General features: G+C 40.7%; 1 protein-coding gene across 5 annotated transcripts; it reads left to right on the top strand.

The window, feature by feature from the left end:
• The first annotated feature begins 461 nt into the window (after positions 1 to 461).
• On the top strand, positions 462 to 27,376 carry si:ch211-195b15.7 (synembryn-A). Of its 5 annotated transcripts, none has more exons than XM_044182761.1 (15): positions 462 to 697; positions 1,738 to 1,829; positions 2,808 to 2,883; positions 8,578 to 8,595; positions 9,808 to 9,897; positions 10,225 to 10,781; positions 12,072 to 12,207; positions 13,102 to 13,290; positions 14,181 to 14,300; positions 18,631 to 18,725; positions 19,146 to 19,296; positions 21,033 to 21,128; positions 21,878 to 22,022; positions 26,210 to 26,492; positions 26,590 to 27,376. In XM_044182761.1, the coding sequence occupies exons 1-15, from the start codon at positions 695 to 697 to the stop codon at positions 26,741 to 26,743; spliced, it is 2,205 nt and encodes a 734-aa protein (XP_044038696.1). In that variant the 5' UTR covers positions 462 to 694; the 3' UTR covers positions 26,744 to 27,376. The 5 variants fall into 5 exon arrangements, with proteins under 5 accessions (XP_044038696.1, XP_044038697.1, XP_044038699.1 ...); XM_044182762.1 differs by having other exon boundaries at positions 462 to 1,073; positions 2,836 to 2,883; positions 13,081 to 13,290; XM_044182764.1 differs by lacking the exon at positions 14,181 to 14,300.

The following is a 27,376-nucleotide window of genomic DNA, read 5'->3' as shown; positions in this document are numbered from 1 at the left end:
TCAGCACAGACGACACGCTAACTCAGGATTGCAGAGTGCCGTGCATTTGCATTTAAAAGCTACAAACCGCACATTTGAAGGTGAAGATTCTTAGTAGAGAGAAGAGTTGGTTTGAACGGGGCGTCAAGGAAGCCATTTTTGTGAAGAAAGAGAACCCCTCTTTGAACAGAAATGGTGGTCTGAGATTTAATCTGCCCAAAGTCTATCAGAGTGTATTATCACCTTGGTCACGCCTATCACATGCTAATCAGGCACTTAACAGTGATGAAGTAGATGCAGCCAGAGAACAATAGGCCTGATTACTGATCACTGGGCCATCTTGAAACTATTAGGTCAGTTTCAGGTGAAACTAGCTATTAACAGATACTCAGGCAGATTCCCTCCTGAGGGCGGGGCTTATGTAACTCAGATTAGCTTAAATTTCCAGTTCCCGTCCAATTTTTTCACAATTGAGAATGACTTCCGGATGGGAGCCGAAACGTCTTGATTCTGAAAACAGTGTCCAGATGACTACGACTGAAACCTTTTCTACGATAGAACACTCCTGGACGAATGAGGGACGACACCGTCCAATTCATTAATTGTCAGAGGGGTGTGGCAGGGAGGAGAGCCCCTTTTGTTATATATATATTTACAGATTTATATTTTATTCAGCATTTCTTTTCAGCAATTTTATGGAAATTCTGCAACAAGTATGGTATGTCTTGTTTACAAAGTTGACATTTTAGCCTGAGGATGGCAACATGGATGTGCGCAGAAAATATCACGGCAGGCATCCCATTACATTTTGATATTCCATGTGTACAAGTAGAGATTTGAGCCTATAGACCTGTCTAGGATGTTTCCCTGTGGGGACATTCTCCATCTCAGCTCAGCTACGTCACTTGCTCCAGGTGAAGAGTGCAGGTAGTAGTTTAGGCGGCCAGAGTAAATCCAGGGCTTAGAGAGTGAAGGAGGGAGGGACGGTGTGGAGCAAGAGGAGAAAAAAGATTACTCAGCCATTGTTTTATCAGAGAGACGAAGGAGAAGCTGTCAGTGGTTGTGTGTGTCCACTCCTCTAACAACACCGACAGGTGAGTGCACGAACTCATGGTCACTGCATAGTGCTGCTGCTGTAACACTGAGCTGCTACTGTACATCACTGCAAGAAATGTCAGTTCCAGCAGTGGTTTTCTATCATGTGTATTTTGTAAAAAATCAACTGAGAACTATTAGTGTTATTAAGTAACAAATGAATTTGATGACAATGTCATTCTCTTTCATGGCATTTGACATTTTTTAAAACTTTTCAATTCTGTTGTGGTAAGTTTTTATCCAAAGTAATGTAAAACGATGTAATTTAAATTCAGGGTATATATTTGTTTCAATTGACACTTTGAACACAGTTTTATTTCAGTATATATTTTTTCATTTTTATTCATCCAAGAAGCATTTAGTTTTTTCATGGCTGACTTTCTACAAATTATGTATGTCAATTGGTGACATCTGTGATTTTGCTAATTACTTGTAGTGATGTTACTTTTTTATAGTCCATGCAAGCTATTTTGTGTTAGATACATTTTTCTAATTATGATTAAGTTGATATTTGATTGTAATCATTTGATCACAGTTCATTTAATTTTATACCATTGATTCAGAGATGTGGAACTAGGTAATATAACTACTAGATGCTCCTCTTGGATGACGATTGCTCATCATTTTTAAGCACTGGACTGTTTTTTTGTGTTTGGGCTGCAGGCATGGTGCCAGACATGGAGGGGATCATTGAGAGCATCATTCAAGGAGACCAGGACACTGTCCAGCTCCTACTGGACAGCTACAACACCCAGGTCATTGATTATTGCTATGACTACTGCATCAGTCTGTAACTAGAAGCATTCATTTTTGTAGCCAGTTGGTAATATTATAAGTCCACGTTAACTAATGTTAATGGATGTCATTGGCTGAATTAAATGGCTTGAAATAATACAAAAGTAATGAACACATTGCTTGTTCATTTGAACTGTCTGTATATTTCCCTACTAAAACATGTTGAATGATTTCAGTGTCATTAGTCCTTCTCTCTCTCTCTCTTTCCTTTGTCCATCTGTGTTGCTCCTCCACCTCTTTCAAAATAAACTTTATTGGCATGGATGTTAATAATGTTAACATTATTGCCCAAGCTAAATTACATATTATTAAAACTATTGCACTTTAACAAGACAACAAAATAGATCAATAATCACGAGACAACAAATACTTTAAACAGTAAAATACAGAACATACTGAATTTTCACCAACTCAGACTGATTGAACAAAGTAGTATGAAGGCGGATACATATCTTACTGCTTTCTGCCAGGATATAGGAAGTTTCCCGTCATTTGTGTGGTGGAGGATTTCTGGACTTATGATGCTGCCTTTGTGAAGGAATTCTTCTAGTATTTGTGACTGAAGTCTCTCTCTCTCTCTGGTGTTTGATTTATTCTTTTCATTGCGTGATTTTTGTAGTGGCCCACTGGGACCCCTCCTGTACTCCCCATGACCAGTCTACCCTTGTCTTGCCGCTGTTCTCCCTCCTACTCTCTCTCTTATAAAGCTACATTTTGATTCCATGGACTTTGAATCTCCACTCTGGTGCAGCCAGTTAAAGTTGTTCAATTCAAGAGGCACTGCCCCTCCCTTTATGGTCTTGGTCACTGCATGTGTTCCAGTTCTGTACTGCATACCAACTCTAACCAGGTTTTGAAAATGTTAGTGTCCACAGTAGAAAAGTAACAAAATTAAGTATTCTCAAAAAGTCTGTTTGCACACTAAATCTGCATTTTAGTGTGTGCCATTCTTCTGTTTCTCCACAGTATGCTGAGTGCTTCTTTTTCAACACTGAGGTGCAGGAGAGAAAAAAGGTCAGTACACAAAAACATTTGACTTTCCGCTATTATGTCTTTCCCTCCCTCACTTTCTGTTGGCAGAAAGTGAATAAAATTAAGCGTGGTTGGCTTTGGAGCAGCGAGAGCAGAGAGCACCGCTTACTGACAGTTTTATTGATCACTTAGATAGCACTGACTTGGAATGAAGTTGGTTCAATGTAAAAAAAAAAAAAGGCTTCTATATAGTAAGCTATTTTTGCCATGTTGCTGTAACTTGGCTTGCTATATTTCTCTGGGGGGGTAGGTTCAGTGTAGTGAAGCTTCATTTAATGTAGAGTAACTAGTAGTTTAGCTCACTACAATTTCCAAGTAGCTTGCCCAACACTGACTGGTTTTCAGTTTCAACTTTCTGTCTCCGTTTTGGCATGGAGAGGAGGGGTCTGAGGGGAGGGGGCAAGGAGAGCATGATTTACATATAATCTGCATACTAACGATAGAACGTCACTCTTCCTGAACGAGCTGTCCGCTCTGAAGCCTCTGGCATCATCGCAAACCTACGGGAATGGTTTCCATGAGTTCACCGGGAACTCTCAAACAGCAAGTAAGTCTGTTTCTGTCTGCAGTTGTTTTCTCACATAGAACTGGGCTGGTTACAGTGGTTAAGCTGGTTAAACTTTTAATTCACGTTTGTCTGCCAGAGGTCTACTGGAACAAGCACTAACAATGATAGAGAGAAACAGACTAACTTGCTGTCTGGGAGTTCCAGGTGAACTTGTGACAACTATCGGCGTAGCTGTCCAGTCATGTCAGAGGATTACTAGGTCAACACAGCCGCTGTTTGCAGCTACGCAGTTACGGAACAGGTGCTTGGAGTGGCTGAAACTCATATTTCAGCAATCATTTTTCACATTTTATACAGTATTTTCTCAACTGAGTAGTCAATACCAATATTGATGGCCGGGGGTGTGGCTGACACGAACAAATAAAGGCCAGTCCCCAATACAGGCCAGGGGGGGGAAACAAGGGTGAATAAACTCCTGGCGCCTGTCATGTAATGGGCATGCCAACTAATGTACATAATGTACATTTCCAGCGGTGGAAGAAGTATTCAGATCCTTTACTCAAGTAAAAATACTAATACCACACTGTAAAAATACTCGGTTACAAGTAAAAGTCCATGCATTAAAAATGCTACTTAAGTATTATCAGGAAAATGTACTTTAAATATTAAAAGTAAAAGTAGGTCTACTCAATGCAGAAAAATGGCCCCTGAGGATTTTATACTATTATACTGTATATTACATCATTAGATTATTATCACTCATGCATTAATGTAAAAGCAGGATTTTACTGTTGTAGGTTGAGGTGGACCAAACTGTTTTGTATAGGACTGCAGCTAATGATTATTTTCATTATGAATTAATCTGCTGATTATTTTCTTGATTAATCAATTAATTGTTTTTTTTTAAAAATACATTAAAAATAATTAAAAGGAAAAGCAGCAAATCCTCACATTTGAGAAGCTGGAACCATTTTTTACATGAAAAATTTAAATGATTATCAAAATAGTTGCCAATTCATTTTCTGTCTGTTGGGGAGTTTAATTTGTAACAAAACATCATATTTTATATGCTCTTCAAATGTTTTGTACAAAAATCTTAATTTGTAAAGTAACTAGTAACTAAAGCTGTCAGATTGTTACGGACAGACAGGCAGGAGACACCGATATGGAAACAGAGGGTTCTTTATTAGGTTTTAGTAGGTGAAGACAGTTGTGCAGGTATGGAGATGGGGAAGTCTGCTGGAGGGAAGACTTGCTGGCATGGGGATCGCTGGAGAGGGGGATCACTGGAGAGGGAGAATGCTGGAGAGGGAGGTCGCTGAAGAAGGGACATAGGGAATATGCTGTGTAGCATGGGGAGTCCTTGCACCAAACGAGGTCGGACAACTGGCTGAGGTGAGTGCTGGGCTTTTTATGCTGGCTGTGATTAGGAGCTGATGGGGAACAGGAGTGTGATAGGGAGCAGGTGTGCTTCATTAGCAGACGGTGGAACCTGGCATATTCGTGACAGTACCCCCCCCTCCACGGCCAGCTCCCGAGGGCCGAAAAACCCTGCTGACTTGGTGATCGTCCTCCACCACGGGGAGCAGGTTGATCCGGGCAGACGGCTGGGGCCTGGGCAGGTGTGGAGTTGGGAGCTTCGGACGGACGACCCGGGGCCTGGACAGGTGTGGAGTTGGGATCCTCAGACGGACGACCTGGAGCCTGGACAGGTGTGGAGTTGGGATCCTCGGACGGACGACCTGGAGCCTGGACAGGTGTGGAGTTGGGATCCTCAGACGGACGACCTGGAGCTTGGACAGGTGTGGAGTTGGGATCCTCAGACGGACGACCTGGAGCCTGGACAGGTGTGGAGTTGGGATCCTCGGACGGACGACCCGGAGCTTGGACAGGTGTGGAGTTGGGATCCTTGGACGGATGACCCGGGGCCTGGACAGGTGTGGAGTTGGGATCCTTGGACGGACGACCCGGGGCCTGGACAGGTGTGGAGTTGGGATCCTTGGACGGACGACCCGGAGCTTGGACAGGTTTGGAGTTGGGAGCCTCGGACAGGGAGTCCAGGGAGCTGCTGCGATCCAGCTGGGAAAGGAGGTGACTGCGATCCGGCAGGGAGTCCAGGGGCAGGATGCTGCTGCGGTCCTGCAGAGAGTCTGGGAACGAGGAGTTGCTGCCATCCAGCAGGGGGTGCTGTCTGCTGCTATCTAGCAGGGAGTGATGTCTGCTGCCATCCAGCAGGGGGGGTGCTGTCCGCTGCCATCCGGCAGGGGATGTTGGCTGCTGCGATCCAACAGGGAGTGATGATTGCCGCGGTGCTGAGACTGGAGACGGCAGTGGAGCTGGCGGGTCGCTGGGCGGCGGAGCAGGCAAGCAGCTGGGCGGCGGTACAGGCGAGTGGCTGGGTGGCGGTGCAGGCAAGCGGCTGGGCAGCTGCACCGCCTGTATCCGTTTAAAATTAAAAGCCCTCCAGTATTTCAGTGGATAGAATCCCTTCATTTCACAACAAGGCTTTTATTGTGAAACATTTGCAGGAACGTATTATGGTAATACGTAAATTCAAGGAGGACTCACGGAGGACTCACCATTAACATGTACAAACTGAGATCGATCTGATATATAGGATTTAAACCAGCTTTAGTGCGGTTCCTGTAATGCCAATTGAATGTTCCAGTCTCTGTAATAGGATGTGATGGTCAATGGTGTCGAATGCAGCACTAAGATCTAACAAGACAAGTACAAAGACAAGTCCATTGTCTGATGCAATTAAAAGGTAATTTCTAAATTTCACCAGTGCTGTCTCTGTGCTATGATGCAATCTAATTCCTGACTGAAAATCCTCAAATAAACTATTGTTATTTAGAAAATCACACAACTGATTGGCGACTGCTTTCTCAAGGATCTTAGAGAGAAAGCGAAGGTTAGATATAGGTCTATAGTAAATAGCTAAAACCCCTGGATCAAGAGTGGGCTTTTTAAGAAGCAGTTTAATTACAGCTACTTTAAAGGGTTGTGTAGGTTAATAGCTTAGATGAATTTATAGTTGAAGTTAGATGAAGAAGGTCGATAGGAGCAAAGCAGCAGGAGCATATCAGCACTATCTGTGTTTGAAGATAAATCGGAACTGGTTGATTGCAGGACGTGATGAATTTTTTCTCTAATAGTTAAACTTTTAATATTAGCTCATGAAGTCATTACTACTGAGCGCTATAGAAATACTTGGTTCTATAGAGCTGTGACTCTCTGTCAGCCTGGCTACAGTGCTGAAAAGAAACCTGGGGTTGTTTTTATTTTCTTCTATTAATGATGAGTAGTAGGCTGCTCTGGCATTACGGAGGGCCTTCCTATATGTTTTAAGACTATCTTGCCAGACTAAACGAGATTCTTCCAGATTGTTGGAAAGCCATTTCCTTTCAGGTTTGGGGGTTATACCATGGAGCTAACCTTCTTTGTTTTATTATCTTCTTTTTTAGAGGAGCGATAGAGTCGAGTGTCGTTCACAGTGAGCCTGCAGCACTATCAACTAGATGGTCAATTTGGGAGGGGCTGAAATTAGCATAGGAGTCCTCTGTTATATTGAGACATGGCATTGAATTAAATGCAGATGGGATCGCTTCCTTGAATCTAGCCACAGCAATATCAGATAGATATCTAGAAGGAATCTTTTTGCCTAATGGCAAATACTGTATAAAATGTGAGAAATGATTGCTGAAATATGAGTTTCAGCCGCTCCAAGCACCGGTACCATAACTGCATGAATAGATACGGCTAATGTTAGCGCTCATTCCAGTGGACCTCTGGACAGCAGACCGAAACACTTACTTGCTGTTTGAGAGTTCCCGGTGAACTTGTGGAAGCCATTCCCGTAGGTTTGCGATGATGCCAGAGGCTTCAGAGCAGATGATAGGACGGCTGGTTCAGGAAGAGTGACGCTACCTCGTTAGTATGCAGATTTTATGTAAATCACGCTCTCCGTGCCCTCTCCCCTCAGACCCTTCCTCTCCATGCCAAAACGGAGACAGAAAGTTGAAACTGAAAACAGTGACACTGAAAAAAAAGTGACGAAAATGAAGAAAAAATCAGAACATTGTCATGTTGAAAAACAAATCAGAAAGCAAAAAAATATCAAAATAAAATGAAATCATTTTTAATGTCTGTGTTTTATTTTTCAGTGAAACTTTTTTCAGTGCTAGTACTTGTTTCAAATATTTCAATGCCAATGTTTCCTTTTTCAGTTCCAGTTTTGTCTTTAATGCCAAATTTTATGTTTGATGCCAAATGTTAAAGTCACTGTCCTGGCTCTATAGTCCTGTGGCACGTGGGAGCAAAACACACACACACATATGTGTATATATTACGCAGGTTGTATTTCAAAGTAATAAAAATAGCAAATTGACAATAGTTACGAGCTCAGCATCAATGCAGCATAAAAGGAAAACAAACAAACAAAAAAGTAACAAGAAAACTTGACTGTAGATAGCCAGTCCTCTCTGCAACATGTTAAACTCCAATCCTAAATAGACAAGCACTGGTTAATACATTTCAGTAAAAACACCTAGACCAAATACATTAAGGTACAGTGAAGATTTTCTTTGCTAATTCAGAAATGATAATTGTCTGTGTGCAAAGAAGCAAGGCGAAAAACTCAGAGAGGGCACCATTAACTACGACTGCTCAGGGTGTGGTACATAAAAGCTTTACCCAATCTACGGCATTTCCAAGCTGGAAATGGTTTAAACAGTTATTGCCAATCAATGTGGTTGAATGCTTTCTCTGCATCAGCTAATACCAACTGATTATAAATCCTAATTTTTCTGATATTTAATTAAGGCTAGTAACCATCTAGTGTCTGAGCATACTACAGCCCAGATGCAGAATGTAAAATGTTCAAATTGTGTGCACTGAGTAGTTTGATTGTGGCTAGTGAAGCTGTTAACTCGTCATCTGGGATACGAACGGAGGGCGATACGGTTCTCTGCCTCTGGTTGGACTGTGAAACAAGACACCAAATGATGTTTAACAGCAGTGTGTCAACATCGCTTGTTTCTAGCTCAGCTCTGGCTCCTCTAATGTTCCTCCTCCATCTAAAACTTCATCTTTCCCTAATGCTTGGATCTCATTACTGTTTTTTACACATGCATTTCTGTCACTTTTCACGGACAAACTGACTGCAGCAACAACAGCTGGAAGAGGTAAATAAATCAAGAGGAGAGAGAGATGAGCTGACTATGAGTTTACTCTGTATTACAGTAATCTGTAAAAGACCTTAGAATACTTAGTCACTCCCAGTGTGTGCATGCATGCGTGCGTGCGTGTGTGTGTGTGTGTGTATGTGTTTCAAAACGGATTATGTAATCATGTCTAGCTGTTAAGCTGCTCGGATACTTCATGACTCAGCATGTTAACCCCGTTAACCTTCACCTTGGAGATATCCTTAAGCTACACTAATTAGTCCTGTGCAAGAAACCTGTGTTCTTGGACTATGACAATCAGTATTATCAAGACATTTGGTAACCTTTTAAACGACAGGTCAACAAGTTCATAAATGAGTGAAATAATTAGATAATAAGCAAGTAGAATAGGTGTATTGTGAAGTTATATCAATGGAATGATCAATTGTCTGTTAACTTCATTACAGTACAATTTTGATGACAATATTACACACCATGCTATAACTTTTTACATGCATTTCACTTATTATTACCAAACAGTTTTATAAATAATTAATTCATTGCTGGTTAACTATTGGCCTGTAATTGTAATTGTTTTATGAACATTTGCTTTCTGGATAAGACAGATTTATGATAAGCGATATATGACCAGTGATAGTTTAATAGTTTAGGTACCTTTAATGTACCTTTTGCAGCAGGTACTCTCAGGTACTTCTCTCTATAACCAAATGACATTATACAGTAGTGGTTCAAACCATAGTCATTTCTTTAAAGTGTTTACACAACCATTTAAAGCTGCTGTCTTTGTTTTGAAGATGCAATGTTATCAAGCTTATTATTTCTAGCTTTGAGTCAGTCATTCTCCATTAGAAACATTTAGCGGCATCATGTTCATTCTGCAGCGCACGATCTATGTCCAGTGCCAACAGCTTCAGTTTTCTCTTGTGATGAGAATGAGTCATCTTGAGTCCTTCTTGCTCCTGCTGTAGGATGTGAAGCAGTGAAAACAGCGCACCTAAGATACAATAGTGATGACAAATAGTCATGACAAATATAGTCATGCCATCCCATAACAAATACACTGTAAAACATTGTACATTGTTTCCCCGCTCCATCAGGGATAAGGAGTAGATGGAACATCAATGCTCAAATTATAAAATGTGTCTTTGTGTGTATGTTGCAGCTAACATCTTTTGCAGTTACTAGTGCTAACTCTGCCTCTTGGTTGATCAGTTCAGGAAGAACAAAGTGAGAGACTATGCTCCCGACTCTGATTCTGACATTGACTCAGACGACGATGAACCTGATCTTCTTCTCCGACAGGTACTTCAATGATTGTATATTTGTGTGTGTGTGCATGTGCATTAGAAACTTCACTACTAATTGTTACTAGTCACCAGGTGTTTGCAGTAGATGCAGTAGATGAGCAGATATGCAACTACTAAAAAGCTATTTTGTAGCGTTACATAAAATTGCATGTAGGAATCAACGTTCCTGCGTGTGTTCCTGTCTGACTACTTGATTAGTCAGTTAAACCCCTTCTGCATGTATGTGCATACTGCATATCCCTCAATTTGTTCACTTCTTATTCTTTCATTTTGCTCCATTTCTCTTCCCAATGATCCCTCCTCAACCTAAATGTTTCTCCAGCGTTTGGCCACAGCTCTGGTGTGCTTCATCAGTAGTCAGCTACAGCCAGCAGTGTTACGGGTTTGTCTGCATACGCTGCGTATCCTGTCCCGCGACAGGCGGGCCCTAGGGCCCATGGTCACTGATAGCGCCCTTTTCACTTTGGCACACCTGGGAGGCATCAGCTTGCTGCAGGCATGCCCACAGCAGGAGGAAAAAGCTGAAGATCTGTCAGCCAGAACACACAGCCAGATCCACAGAAGAGCAGCGAGTGGCTGTGAGGAGGCTGCAGATGCTGATGCTACACCATCACCTGTTAGCTCTGTGCTTTCGTTTTCTACTCCTGTGGAGGTAGCTGGTGCTGCCACCACAAATGGCTCAGTTGATCACCACTATAAGTGGAAAGGTGATGGAGGTCATGTGGTGCTTGCCCGTGGGAAGAAGGACACCCGGGAAGAGAACAGTGAGGAGAAAGAGAAGGAGGAGGATGGGGAGGTGTGTAGGAAGGAGGCCATTAAAGTCTTGTGTAATGTCATCTACAACAGCCCGCGGGCACAGGAGAGGGCCAGCTCACTAAGGTGACTTTTTCAAATGGGTAGATTAAGCCATACAATTTATAAAAGTTCAGCCATTATTAAAGTTCATAACAGAAACACTTGTTAAGTTACATAACACAAAGCCTAATAGTTTTTGCAGCTCCATGTCAGCAAGTGCCACAAGGGTTGAGTTCCAATGACTGGTTCCATTTTGGATCCAGTTCCAGGTTGGCAAAATACCCGGAACTCTGATACTAAAAACAAATCTCTTATCAAACCTTTGTTTGACCTACCCGATCTTTCACTCTATTAGATCAGTGTGTTTCTCATTTTCAGCTGATGCTGACTGTCACTTTGGTCTGTAAAATTACACGTCACCGGCAGCAGATTATACCAGCAGCAGTCAATTATTGATAACCTTTTGGTTACAGTAAAAATAAACTCTTTGGCTGTAACCCATTATTACTCTGTAATGAACAATTGCGAGTGAACTGTGGGTTCAACAAAAATCAACAGCCAGCCAGAAGTAGTAATAGAAGTTCTATTTTGTTGGGTGTTAAACATATTTGGTTACACTTTACTTGGATAGTCTGCCCACTGATAGTTTAACGAGTATTAACATTTCAACAGCTTATTAGTTGAGATTCAACAATTCAACAGTTTAACAAATAAAGGTTTGGTTAGGTTTAGGCACAAAAAACATCTCTGTTAGGGTATGTTCATGATTTGTCACATATACTTTATTGATAATCTGTTAAACATCTACAGACAACAGCTGAAAGTTTACAAATACTCTATAAACTATCTGTAGGCGTGCTATCCAAGCAAAGTGTTACCAAATATGGAAATATTTATATAATATTATCATATAATAATATATAAGAAACTAAAATAAAAACCAAAAACCAAAATGGTACATTCAAATGGTTTTGGTGAATTTTACATGATGCCAAGTGACACTGCAACTTGTTTAGCTTTTAGACATCACATATAAACAACAACATTTAACCAATAAGCTTCACAGCCCTTTCGAGTCATTTTTAGAAGTGTGAAGAACCAGTTCTTGGGCACTTCTTGAGCAGTCTGACATGGAATTGCATTAACTGGCTGTGTGATATATGGACATACAGACTTCACCAGTGTATAATGGTATTAGGATGAGTAAAGAATGATTGTTTACGCAGTAGTTCACCCAAAACATTTTGCAAGAATGCAAGTATTCATTTAATTATCCAGTTATATTAGAATAATCTTGTTCTTTATAAAACAAATAACCAACTGACCTGCAGACCAACGCCTGGCCTCACCCTTCTTTTCCTGTTTCCATGGAAGGCTTCTGCACAGTCTGTGGGAGAGTCTGAAGCAGGGGATCTGGAGCAGGGCGCCGTCCAGTGGCCAGTTTTACAAGCTGAGACTGCTCTTCTTACTTACAGCCCTGAGGCCTGAGCTCAGGCTGCAGCTACAGCAGGTAAAATGCTTTCAAATCTATGGAAGGCCAGAGTGGATGGACTGTTTTCTTGTGATAACAGAATCATAATTTTGTGATCCTGAAAAACATAATTGATAATGTGATTTTCCCAAACTTTCTTGTGATTAATAGATGTGGTAATCATCTATGATCATCAGCTACATGGCAATCTCAGGAAAGTTTGTCAGCACTCATGTTTGATAACAAAAGATAATTACAATAGTATACTGCAGCTGCAACCAAATGAAAAGTCCCTGCAATATCGGTATGATATTGATTGACTTGTCAGAAGTTAATTTACAGGAGCCTATACTCACCAAATTAGACAAAAGCCACTGTATAATTCCTATAATGTTACTATAGGGCCTATGGTTTTCCTACTCAGCAGTTAGTTTACAATATAGTAACCTGAAAATAGATGTAATGCTTCTCTGCTGATCATAGATTTTTACCACATTACAATTTTAAAAAATCCAATGATTACGAAAGGATCTGAAGGTTTACTAATTATTTCTTGATCACAATATCATTATTGTGTGGTCACACAATAACTCACATAATAATTATTCTGTAATCAGAATAAAACATCAGAATAATCACACCATAGCCTGTACAGCCCACTGTGCAGATCAGACAAAAATTGATGTTACATTTATTTCTCATACAATCATACTTATGAAAACTCATAATCTCTGAAAATGCCACATTCTGCCAAACAGTGAACAGTGCTATTCTTGATAAACAAGATAAGTCACAAAAGCCTCAATAAATGATGAAAAACATGCTTATATACAAAAGTAGACACAGAGCAATGGCGTGCATGACTTCAGTCCTTTTCTCAGTTTCATACATCAGTGTTTACATCTTCCTCAGTGTTTTATTTGCCCCTGTCAGGAACGTGGAGTGTCAGTGCTGACCAAAGCCCTCCAGCAGTGCTTGGCTGTAAGGTGGGGTGAGGGATATGAGGTGCTTAGTGACAGCACATCTCCTCCCATCTCCAAGGAGATGTCCCAGGAGGTCATCGAGATCCTTAAGACACTCTTCAACATCGCTCACATGTTCCACAGGCAGGAGCCAGATGAGGTGACCCCTTGAAAACAAACAAATAATCACATAATAATTCCATACTTTATGCTTTAAATCACATTGCAATGCATACCATCCTACTGTAGCTGCAGATATGCAGCCCAATACCAGGAATCATGTTAATTTTGCAGTGCAGAATCTATGTCCAGTGCCAACATTCAGTGCCAGTGCAGACAGTGGGGTGTCCTTTATATATCAAAGCAGAAAGTAAGTGTGTGGAGTTCCGGGTGGTGGATGTGTAGTGTGTCCAGTTTCCATGTGGGAGACTGTAATTTGTATTTTGTCACAATCCAATGTGCCCTTTTTAAAAAAAACCCAAACACAATCATATTCTCATCCTAACCTTAATCTTACCATAAACATATTTTTTGGCCCATTTTATGCCTTTCTGTTAGAGACACAGTACAGAGATGACAGGAAATGAGGGGAGAGCAAGATTGGGAATGAAATGCAAACAATGTCCCTAGCTGGATGTGGAACTGGGGGACGTTGTGGTTCTTGGTTGGCACACTGTCACCAGAGTAGCCCTAAGGTTCTGTCTGGTGATAGGATTGAGATTAGTATACTATTATAGTAGAGTATAAAACCTGACACTATTCCAATGTGCAATACAATGAATTAGATTAGATTAAGTCATCTTCAGTTCAAATTGTCATTTTGACCATATGTTACCCTCCCTTCAGTATCCATCCATTCCATTCATTCATTTTACGCCGCATATTTGGGTCAGTGTCGCGGCATCAGCAGGCTAAGCAAAGTAGCCCACACATCCTTCTCGCTAGCTATATCCTCCAGCTCTTACTGGGGGATCCCGAGGCATTTCCAGCCCATGTAGGATATGTTATCCCTCAAGCATGTTCTGGGTCTGCCCTGTGGTCTTCTCCCAGTTGGACATGCCTGGAATACCTCCACAAGGAGGCATCCATATCAGATGCCCGAAACCAACCCAACTGACTCCAGCTGTTCTTCTCCGAGTTCCTTCCGGATGTCCGATCTCCTCACTAAGGGTGAGCCCAGCCACACTGTGAAGGAAACTCATTTTCGCTGCATGTATCCATGATCTCATTCTTTCAGTCATTCCCCAAAGCTGACAACCATAGGTGAGTGGGACTGGATGGGCAACATCCCATGACCCCTCCAGTGTCCTTGTGAGAGAAAACTGCTGCTATACTGTTCCACGACCAGGAGGGAATTCACATTGCTCCTCCTGAATCTGATGTTTGACAATAAGCCACCCTATGCAACATTAAAGAGACGTGTTAAGAAAAACAGTCCCATTATGTCCAGAGCCCTCAGCATCTCAGTGTGAATCTTGTCCATCCCCAGCGCTTTGCCACTGCTTTATGTCTATCTCAGTGACTGCTAGAGAAAATTAACAAGACTTCCCCCGAGCCTTCCAGCTCTGTTCATAGAGATATGGAGGATTGTATTAGGCGGGTTCAGGAGTTCCTCAAAGTTTTCCTTCCACAGTCTGACAATATTGTCAGGTTGGGTAAGCAGTTCTCCTCACCTGCTAAAAACAGCTTAGACCTGGCCCTGCCTCCTGTGTTGTCTGATGGTTTGTTAGGACCAGCTGAAAGTCTCTCTCTACGGGATTCCTGAACACCTCCCTAAGTTTTTGCTTCCACTATCACAGAAGCTGCAGTCCCTATGGCCTCCTGATACCTGTCTGGTGCTTCAGGAGTCCCCTGGGCGAACCAAGACTGAAAGGACTACTTCTAAAGCTTAGCAGTTGTTAGGTTGCTGCCATCACAGACTCTGATAACCTTAGGACCACAACTCTAAGCAGCCACCTCCACAAATGAGTCTTTCAAAATGGTCCATTCATATTCCATGTCCCCAGCCTTCTCTGAGATGCAGGAAAAATTCTTCTGGGGGTTTGAATTTAAGACCTTGCGGACAGGGGCCTCAGCCAGATCTTGACAGCTGTGCCCACTCTTTACCTGTGTCCAAGACATACAGTTGCAGATGTGATGAAATGACTACAAAGGCGATCATTGAACTTTGGCCTAAGATCTTTTTGTACCAGCCATACTAGAAACACCTTTTGCCTGAATATGGTATTTGTTATGGACAATCTATAACTAGCACAGAAGTCCAATAACAATACACTACTTGGGTTCAGATCAGTCAGATCGTTCCTCAACCCCCCTGCAGGTTTCTCCATCACTACCCACTCAGTAGCATAGAGGCAACCCTCTCCTCCTCTGGGGTACCACTCAGTGCCTTTCGCCCTGGGGAATTCTGGAAAAGTCCAGCCCCTATCGAGGAGTTTAGTTCTGAAGCCAGTGCTTTGCGTAGAGGTGAGCCTAACTATATGTAATTGGCACCACTCCATCTCTGGCACCAACTCCAGCTCCTTCCCCACCAGACAGATGATGTTGCACGCCCCTATAACCAGTTTTTGTAGCAAGGGGCACACCAAACCCCATCTTCCCCTACCACCCAATTGGCAATGCACCCAGTAGCGACCGCCTTGTGGGTGCCCGATGATGTCTCTTCGGGCCGAGCCCAACCAAACCCCATGGGTTTAGGCCTGGCCACTAGGCACCAAAAGCTCCAAAAACACTCCAACACTTCCCATATCTCGACAGTGTCTATGGAAGTAGGGCTGGACGATATATCGAATATATTCGATATATTCGAATACTGATTAATGTGCGATATTGCAGATGACTGTATTGTCATATTCGAGTTTTCAGTGTTTCCGCTAGTCGCTGCTGAGGGGGAGTTACATTACTTTGGTCAGCCATAAAATGTGTAGATAAGCTCAGGTTGCAGTATAATAGTCAGTGAAAGGCTGGTCCCTGTCAGTGTTTTACTGTTATATATATGATGTTTCTTGATTATTTTTTCTGCTGCATTAATGTGTATGCTGCATTTTACTCCTGTACATGTTTAAGGTTGAGCTAATTTTAACTACTTCATATAATGTTGGGTAGTTTAATTTACAGCAATGCATCATATTCTACAAGATCATCATATGTTTGCACTATTTGAGAATTTACGGTGTAATATATATAATAATATAATATATACGGTGTGTGTATATAGAGAAAATGTGTATATCGATATATATATTGTATATCGCGTCATAGCCCAAAAATATCAAGATATTTCATATCGCCCAGCCCTATATGGAAGCATATAGGGGACTATTTTAAAATGATAATGTATACTTGTAAATGTATATAATATAATTTTCCACATATGTATGTGTTATTTGAGTAAAAATGAAAATTAAATAATCCAATTTGCATTTAATTTCCACATACTCGTATGGGTCGTTCTATGACCATATTAACATGAAAATGGAAAAGCTGTTTGACATTTAATTTAATAATTTATGCAAGCAATATTTAAGTCAAAATGAAAATGAAAATGAAATTTTCTAACAATTTGAAAATGAAAATGAAAACGGAATGTTAATGAACCAAGTCACTGAAGAGAAAGTGACTTCCTAACTGAAGAGGTTGATGAGAGGACTGACAAATTTCATTTTCATGTTGACACCAAAAGACATGTAAATGTAACTGCAATAGACTGGGAGTGCTGTTTTGCTTATTGCATTTCAATATTATCCGTAGTACAGCAGGAACCCTGTGAAACCTGACACATCAATAATAGGCAGAAAATTCCAAATTTTGACAAAATCACAAAAAATAATTTTTTTATTATTATTATTATTATTTTTTTTTAATCATTCACATATGATTTTTTCCCCCTGTATCATATTTGATTCATCAGGTTTTTATGGCAATTCATTGATCACAACAATATTTATTTTTAAACAAAAACAAATATTGTTTATTGCATTTGGAACATTTGGAACATTTGATTTGGTTTGGTTCTTTTTTCAAACAGGAACCTTTTTACAACCTTTTTATTTTGCCTTATGTTGGCAAAATAGCTATTTCTGTTCTTTGCCATCTAAAAATACACACAAAAAACAAATTATTGTGTACTCTGAATTATCAATATAACATACAGATTATGATAGCCAAGGAATTGTTTTAGTGAAAATCTATAAGAAAAAGACAATTATTAGCAAGTGAGCCAGTGCAACATCCAAATGATCATGAGAGCAGGTTCCATATATAAAAACCCCATAAAAACATCTCAATTCCGACTAAATATATCTTAAGATGACATTTAAATTTTTAATTAGTTTAATTAAATCATCAAAACAGTGTTTTTGGCCAAAAACTTGCGAATCACTACATGATGGCAGCCAATTTGGATATGGCATTCAGAGGCCCATTTCTGCCTGCAGTGCACAGATAAGCCACCAGAGGGTAGAAGAAACGTGTCAGATTGCATACAACAGGTTTTTCAGAAAAGTTTATAAAACTTTATAAAGAGTCCGGTCTAGACCTACTCTACAGGAAAAGTGCAATGAGATAACTTCTGTTATGAATTGGTGCTATATAAATAAAATTAATTTGAAAAAGTATTGATCCTGTTAATGACATAGGTCTCAGAAACTCATGTAGCAAATATGATACAATTGGCGTTACAGGGTTAAGTCTTTGAAAATTAAATGTCAAATGCAGTTCTAAATTGTTAGAAAATTGCATTTTAATTTTAATTTTGACTTAAGTATTGCTTGCATAAAAAGAAAATCAGGTTACATTGTTTATATTCCATTTTCATTTTCAAATTTGAATTAACATTTGAATATTCTCCACTGTACAGCGGGTTACAAGTTATTAAATTTAATGTCAAACAGCTTTTGCATTTTCATTTTAATATAATCATAGAAAGCCCATACGAGTATGTGGAAATGAAAATGAAAATTGGATTATTGCATTTTAATTTTAATTCTTACCCAAATAACACATACATATGTGAAATTATAATGATATTGTGGAATTACATTTTCATTTCCAAGTTTACATTATCATTTTAATATAGTCCCCTATAGGCTTCCATATATTTCATTAGACCCTCGGTTTTTAGTAAATGCTCATGTCTTTCTAACTTCACACTGCTATCTTTTTAACAGTCTTTCTGTTATAAATGTGTTGTTCCAAGTTCAAGCTATGACCTGATTAAATTAAATTAAATTAATTTTATTTATATAGCGCCAATTCATAACAGAAGTTATCTCATTGCACTTTTCCTATAGAGCAGGTCTAGACCGTACTCTTTATAATATTATTACCTGATGACATCACTACAACATCATTAGGGGTTATTTTCTCACACTTGACTTCCAGAGCCACAGAGGACATTACACAGGCTGAGTAGTGTTTACCATGACAAGTAAACTGACCTTTATGTGTAAAATGCCTCCTGGATTGCCTCCTTAAAATCAATGGGGTGTGTCTTTTTCAGGAGGATGCTGCTCTGTATCGCCACCTAGCAGCTGTGCTGCGCCACTGCCTGCTGCTGTCATGTGATGAAGAAGACACGTTGGAAGAACTCCAAGGGTCAGACTGCTGTTTTACAGCTTTAAACATAACTACATTTATTTGACAACTTTTCAAATGGATGATGTAATCTTTGTCCATCTGGTGGAACTGTAACTAAATTAGTCTACAAAATAAGACGGTGTAGTCCCTCATTCAGGAGTGTTCCATCTTAGAAAAGGTTTCAGTCGTAGTCACCTGGACACTGTTTTCAGAATCAAGACGTTTCGGCTCCCATCTGGAAGTACAATTGAGAATGACTTCCGGATGGGAGCCGAAACGTCTTGATTCTGAAAACAGTGTCCAGGTGACTACGACTGAAACCTTTTCTACGAAAGTCTACAAAATAGATAAGGGAGTCAAAGTTGATACCTTAGCTAAAGAACATAGATAATATTTTTTTGTGTTAATGTTTTAAAAAGTTATGACTTCTTTCCATAGTCATACAGTTAACATCCTGTCAGCACTACCGCTGACATGTCTGGACGTCCTGCTATCTGTCCGTGTGGACCAGGCATCCCACAAGTGGGAGGGAGTCAACATGGACTGTGTCCACACATTGCTGCTCTTTATGGACAGACGCCTGAACAGGGCAAGTGTGTGTGTGTGTGTGTGTGTGTGTGTGTGTGTTGAAGTAAATACACAAGTATTGTGAATACTTGGTGTTATTGCCTGAATGATTAATGCTTGTATTTGAGCAAAAAAAAAAAAGTTGTATGAAATGAAGTGCACTTAGTGAATTTTATGAACTTCACAGATAGGAAAGCAAAATCATGATCAACACCTTCACCAAAATAACTTGCTTACTAATTACACCATTATTTACCCCCAAAAGTAAGACTTACAAAAAGACATGACATGCCAGCATTTTTTTAAATTGACATAAATACAAATATGTAGTGATGTTGTGAACAACAAAGCCTGTCACTTTTCTCAGCATACAATACAAAATGTATACCAGTTTTCTTTTTTGATAACAATTTTTCATGACACTCCTTCATGAGACATGTAATAAAGTTGCACCATTCTCAGCAATAAAAAGGCAACAACTATTTTGTTGAATCCCGGGAATTAATTAATCTCTATATTTTCCAGAAATACTCACTGATATCTACTCCCATTTCCTGAAAAAAAACAAAAACAGTTTGGCAACTTGGGATTTTTAGTGTGTCCATGCTCATTTGTCTGTGTGCTCCTGCGTGATTGGGTGTTGAAGACTACAGTATGGGCAGAAAAAAAGTAGCTTTTTCTACACTGTAATAACTGTATAACTGTTATAGCTAAATATTGAAGTACAACCTTATGTTGTAGTGCACCATGGACCCAAAAGCAGAACACAGCGAGGTGGAGAGCTGGATAGTAGTTTTAACAGTCTTTATTGTAACACGGTAAACAATCACTGGTCGATGAACGCTCTCCCGGTGCGGGCGAGTCAGGCGTAGTCCGCTGGAGCCGGTAGTGAGGTTTGCCTACACGGTCCGTGGAAAACCGGCTGGGCTCAGGGGCGGAGACGGTGAGAGTGGGTTCTGGAGATGGCTCGTGCAGCATGGCAGGCCGAACAGGAAAGGCAGTTTGCAGAGATCGGAGAGGACAAGGTGGCTGCGATCACCGGCAGGGAGTAACTCTGCGGCAGAGACAGACAAGGTTACACAGGAGACAACAACAGTGAGCAACAAGAACATGTCTTGGCCTTGGCCTTGGCCTTGGCCTTGGCCTTGGCCTTGGCCTTGGCCTTGGCCTTGGCCTTGGCCTTGGCCAGGGGGGGGGGCGAAGGTACCGTGCTGGTGTTCTGGCGCCGGTTGCATGGTGGAGCCAGGTAGATATACTGTGGGAGTTGATTGGGTGATGAATGTCAGGTGTGCCGGTGATCTGCAGCAGGAGGGAAAACCAGAGTGCCCCGCCAAGGCCCTTACACACACATACACACACACACACACACAGACCAAGAGACAAACAGAGGACTAACAAGGAACACAGGGAGGGGAGAGCAACACTACAGTACACAAGGATAGGAGGAGAGATGTGGCTAACTATGACACCTAAACATTTAATTATTATAGTGATAGAAAACTGAATCAACTTTTCAGCTTGCAGCTATTCCTTCAATAAATGTTCATGCTAAAATGGTGGGTTGCAGATGACCTGGGTTGTTTTAGAATAAATGTGAGTGAAATGGAAGCCAAAATCTGTAAGACAACGTAAGATAAAGCAGGTTAGTCTATAGGAAGATGTTGACACATGTAATGACGTGGAATCTTGCTATTTCAGGTGTAGTTTACTCACACTGACTTCTGTTAAACTGCTTGGCTTTAATGTGCTGTTATACAGGGTCAGAAGCTGAAGGAGAAACTGACCCCTGTACTGAATCTGCTGACTGAGAGTTCTCGGGCACACAGGGAGACGCGTCACTACTTACGGCAAAAGGTAATGTATTTAAAATAAAATAAATCATTTTGTAAAAGTGCACTAAATATTATGAGCATCATTCTCACAACTAGGCCTATAGCATTAAGAAAGCATCCCCTTCAATGCGCAGCAGTGTCCTACAGTTAACAGGGATTTAATGCTGCTGAGAAAAACAGCCAGATACGAAAGCTAGACTAGTTCAAATTGAATAATAGCTGTCACGGCCGGTGAATTCTGGCAACAAAGGGAGGAGGACCCAAATGCAGACAACCAGGCAGACTGGTACCATTCAATCATTTATTGCCACAATGAAGGTATATACAGGCTTACAGGCAGGTGCAGAGAGGCGGGCAGGCAGGTACAGGTACACGATCAGAATCTGGGTTCTGGTGGCTTGAAAGCAAAAGAACCAGGCACGTAGCAACTTTGTAACATGGAAACTACAATGATCTGGCAACTGACTGGGGAAAAGGGGCTGATATATACCAGGTGAGCAGGTGGGCAGGGAAATCTGAGGGCGTCTGCTGGGCAGGTAGAAAATTGCAATGAATGGGTTTGGGGAAGTAGGGGTGTGGCCGGAGAGAGGGACAGAGAGGCAGAATGTTGTGCTTTACTTACTGCTTTATTCAAGACAACTGGGAAATGCAATCAGCGCATATAAAGGTTCATGAAAATTAATGAAACCTTAACATTAGAGGGACTCTAATCTGGTTACAGTACTAATGACTCTGACCCCAACTTTCATCTGACCCCAACTTTTGGCCCAGATCTTACCCCCACTGAGAGACGTTGCCATCCGACCTGAGCAGGACACCACTCTGAGAGGCCAGCTGGTCCGCCTGATGACCCACGTTGACACAGATGTGAAGCACTGTGCTGCTGAGCTGCTCTTTGTGCTCTGCAAAGAGAACGGTATAGTCGCAGAACCACAGACTAATTTATCCCCATGGCAGAGCCCTTGTGAAACTATTTTTTTTAAACAAAAACACTTATTTAGATACTTCTGACAAATGAAAACACAGTTTAGAAACATTTGCCTCTCACTCTCAAAAGTCCTACAGAGGCCGTTGGGGAGCTCCAGGTATGCTGTCATATTTGTCATGCCTTTTCCTGTTAAATTCTTGAAGGCCTGACTGATGGCATGCTGCAGAGGTGGTTGATATAATAATAATGCAAATAATGACCTGCTCGATGTACATTATCCTGCTTATTACAAGGATATTAAATCAATAATTTGACACCAAATAATGATTTTAAAATTATTTTTTAAAGTTTTTTTGCCACAGGACTTCTTTCTGCGGATTGATATGATTGGACTCCAGAGTCTGTGATCAGAACTGTGTCCATAGCAGCAGTGTGCCCTTCAGAAATTCAGAATTGACTATTCAACAAAGCTGTTAAATAAAAGATGACAGTGCTGAGTATTTGAGGGGATTCATTGCTAACATGGACACACAAGAATCAACAAAGAAAAGCATGGTCACTGTGACAACTATGGACTATGTATTATGTACTACAGTTCTCAAGGATATGTCTTAGTGCTGCTCTGATTTTAAAGATGTTTTTTAATAAAACCTAATAAGACCGAAAAACTACAATTATGCTCTATACTAATCTATTTATTGGAACGGGCATGTTGGAATGCAACAATGGACTCTGTCCATACATTCATAGTCTTCCATATGATGTTACTTTTGTGTCTTTATTACGCAATCAAACAGAATAGGTTTGAGAGCAAAACTTTCTGTATTGCAATCAAAAAATGTTTTATTGTAAGTAAAATAAATTTTTGACTAAAAATGCAAATCCAAAAGTTTTGTTTGCAAAGCCAAAAGTTTTGCTTGCTGTTGAGCTGAATCTCGCGAGATCTACGCTGAAAGATGTAAGACACGTCTCTATTGGCCAGTCTTGATTGGAGCGACAGCTTGACGACATCCACCGTTAGTAAATGAGAGAGGAAGTTGTACATAACTTCCGTCTTAGTGATAGCAAGAATGTTATGTTTGAAGTGGTGCACGTAGATTGCTTTTGATTAATGATCTGTGATACTGTAATGGGTTAAAAAAATACATATTATTTTGTCAGCCTGCAGCTGCTAGCTTAGCTCAATTAGCTAGTCACTCACTCGTCATATGTAGCCTATGTTACATGGTCAGGCAGCCTATTAGCCTGCATGACATTGTGCATGTACTTACTAGTTAACATGCCTATTTGTGTTCAACGATCTAGCGTTAGTTAATTCTATACTTGTAATGTGTTGTATTATTTTATCAGCCTGTAGCCAGCTTAGTTAATGTGCATGATGATCCATTCATCAAGACATAAAACGTTTCACTACAAGAAATTTCATCTATCATTTTTAAAATCCTAATATTATGCTTATATTTAGGTTCATAACATTGTAATGTGATCATACAGAGCAAATGTTATTAATTGATTCCGGTCATGCACAAGTTGTACAATACTGCAAGACAATACTGGACAACAAGTAATATTTTATCTCTCATTTCCCACAATGACAACACCATGACCAAATGTATAAATTAATTTGTGTCATGGTTGTTTGTCCTGTTTCCTGTTTTATTTTGAAGTGTTCTCCGCTCCTTGAGTGTCTTGTTTTACTTCCTGTCTTTGTTTGCTTTTCCCTCCAGTTTTGTTTGCCCCGCCCGAATTAATTGCACCTGTGTCTCGTTGTCTCCCTACCTAAGTTTATTTACTCGTACTCTTTATATCATTTACAGAGACCCCACAAATTCCAATTTAGTCAGAGTTTTTCTTTTGTTCAGTGTCAGTTCGTCATTCGCATTTGTACATTGCACGTAGTTACCCATATGTTCAGCTTGGTCTGATCTGACAGGTCACAGGTCTGCCGCCTCTTGTTGCAAGAAATCTTGGTGTCCTTAAGCTCGTCCAATCATGTTTTTATCACCTCAGAAATATTGCAAAAATCCGATCTATTTTAAATCTTAGTGATGCAGAAACTGTTGTACATGCTTTTATCTCCTCACACCTTGATTATTGTAACAGCCTGTTCACTCGTCTTAATCAAAAAACTTTGACACGACTGCAGACTGTACAGAACTCAGCTGCTCGGCTGTTAACCAGGAACCAAAGAAGTACGACCACATCACACCTGTTTCAGCCTCTTTACATTGGCTCCCTGTTTGTTTTAGGATTGATTTTAAGATCTTATTGATTACTTTTAAGGCTCTTCGTGGCTCCAGACTATATTGTAGACCTTTTAATTCCTTATGAACCCTCACGTAGTTTGAGATCTTCGGGCAAGGGTATCCTGTCTGTTCCTGAGTCCAGGATGGAAACTAAGGGGGACAGAGCTTTTGCTATCAGGACCCCGAGGCTCTGGAACAACTTGCCCGAAGAAATTAGGTCGTCTGAGTCAGTGTCTTCGTTTAAGTCTCGTCTCAAAAAGCTGTCTGTTTGTTTTATTGTTTTTATGTATTTCATTTATTTTATATTTTATCATTCACTGTGGTATTTTATTTCTCTCTTTGTGAAGCACTTTGTACTTTATTTTGATAAGTGCTCTATAAATAAATTTCATTATTATTATTATTAAAATCAAAAATGTGCATAAAAACAGGTGGATGGGACCCAGACAGCTCAGCTAGTGTGACACCTAAGACGAAAAAGTGACTAACGTTAACTAAGATGGCTACAGGCTGATAAAATAATACAGCACATCACAAATATAACAGTAACTAACGTTAGTCCTGTTAACTACTAGCTACATGCACAACGTCATGCAGGCTAATAGGCAGCCTGGACACGTAACCACAGACTATATATATATATATGGACGACACGTCTCGACTTCCTCCCCATAGACTGTAATGAAGCCAAAATATCCCGGATACGGGAGCAGCCATCTTGGGCTGGTAAAGTCATTTGAAGCCAGAGTCTGTGCAGTAGTGATCATCAGCATCAGCATCAAATAACTAATTAAAACTAAACTTATCAGAAAAGTTACCACTTGAACAAACATCAGCATGATAAGAACTACCTAAACTGACAGAAACCATCTTTGGGAAAAATTTATTTGATGTGTACTTTGAGTTTTTAGTTTGGCTCATGTCCCATCCGCTAACTTGGAGGGGACGGGGTTTATGACCTATACTGCAGCCAGCCACCAGGGGGCAATCTAGATGTTTTGTCTTCATTTTTTGGGAGCTGGTATGTTGTCCATCTTTATATACAGTCTATGCACGTAATGATATACATGCATTGTGCCTCCCTCTCCCCCCACCCCACTCCCCCAAACACCTCCCCTCTCTCTCTCTCTGTCTCTCTCTCTCTCCAAAACCTAACACGGTTCTCCGGAGGCAGAAACTGCCCTCTTAAAGGAAGTTTTTCCTTGCCACTGTTGTCTGAGTGCTTGCTCATGGTGGGATTTGTTGGGTCTCTGTAATTAATATTATAAAGACTACAGTCTAGACCTGCTCTATAGGAAAAGCGCAATGAGATAACTTCTGCTATGAATTGGCGCTATATAAATAAAATTGAATTGAATTGAATGATAGTGAGTAGCTTATTTAGCTAAGCTAGCAGCTGCAGGCTGACAAAATAATATGTATTTTTTAACCCATTACAATATCACAGCTCGTTCAAACATAACATTCTTGCTATTACTCCTGTCTACTAACAGTGGATGTTGCTTTGCTGTCACTCCTAACGAGACTGGCCAATAGAGACATGTCTTACATCATACAGGGTAGGTTCCGCCCACGAGAGTCAGCTCAACAGCATGCAAAACTTTTGGATTCACAAGCAAAAGTTGTTGATTCGCATTTATACATTTTTAATCACATATTCATTTTACTTGCAATAAAACATTTTTTGATTGCAGTGTGGAAATTTTTGCTCTCAAACCTACTGTTTGATTGTATAATAAAGATACAAAAGTAACCCCACATCATAGCAGCATTTAGAACTGTGAAATCAATTCATTACAATGGAATCACCGTCACACACATGAAGCAGCTTTTAGAAATGTGCATCAAGAGACCAATTGAATAACTATGGTCGACTTCATATGTAAAAAGTACCAAGTGGTAAAGTTTGCATTTTGTGTCACTTCACAGTCAGCCGCTTTGTCAAATATACGGGATATGGTAACGCTGCTGGGCTGCTGGCAGCTCGGGGACTGCTGAATGGCAGAAGGCATTCAGGCGACAGCCAGTATGCCTCCCAGTACTCCAGTGACTCAGACTCAGACACAGAGGAGTACAGGGAGGCCAAATCCAGGATTAACCTGGTGACTGGCCGGGTGGAGGCGGAGCAGCCTGACCCAATGGAGGGCATGACGGAGGAAGAGAAGGAGGAGGAGGCCCGTCGCCTCATCAGCATGATCAACAGACTATCGCGGTGAGCGTAGTATTGCCCATAATGTAGGACAAATACTCTTTGGAGGATCGAAGAGAATTTAATTAGATATCACTCTCTCTTTCTGTCTCTTACACAGAAACCAAATCATTCAGCCACTGGGTGTGACAGCAGAGGGGAGACTGGCTCCACTCTGGGGCCAAATGAGGGGCTGCACACTGGAAGAAGAGGAAGATTCAGAGGAAGATTTGGATCCGAAGCCAGAGGGGAGGAAAGACAAACAGATGGAATAGAATGATGTAAACAGTGAGCTGTAGAATAACAGAACAGAGACACAGGCAGAGACTAAAAAGCAGTCTATTTCACCACTTGTTTGTAGTGCACTTAATTTTCCCTGCTATATTCATACAGCAACAGTGAAACACTGTTAAAGCAGATGCTACATCATATGGCTGCAGGCATAACCGTCATTCACAAAGTTCAATTGTTTTAAATGGACATGTTACTATAGTATGAGTGGTCATTCTGCACATCCTGTGTGAGGTGTGCTGCACCAAAAGTTCAAATTACTTGGAGCTTTGAATCCACCATGCACTGACCTTTGAGAGACTGGCCAATGGCTGCAGCCTGCTGTAAAAGACAGTAAAAGAAAATACTTCATTAGATGATGTGTCGAACAGTAGTAGGTATGTGAAGGCGTGTGAGTTGGAAAGTGGGTACAGGTTAAGCCAGAAAATGTTTTAACACTGTTTTGTCAGTGAGCAGCATTTATGTTATTTACAGTATTTTTGTAGCAAAACCCCTGAGCACCTTTGCAAAGGAATTTGTATTTGAATAATTTTTTAATGTGTCAATGAATGTGGATTCACAGAAAAAAACTGTTTAAGAAGTTATCATAGAAAAGGTTTCAGTCGTAGTCATCTGGA

This window comes from Siniperca chuatsi, linkage group LG21 (assembly GCF_020085105.1).
Source record: "Siniperca chuatsi isolate FFG_IHB_CAS linkage group LG21, ASM2008510v1, whole genome shotgun sequence".
Lineage (NCBI taxonomy): Eukaryota > Metazoa > Chordata > Actinopteri > Centrarchiformes > Sinipercidae > Siniperca > Siniperca chuatsi.
The sequence above is the reverse complement of the archived record's forward strand: the minus strand, read 5'-3'. Positions and strand labels throughout refer to the sequence as shown.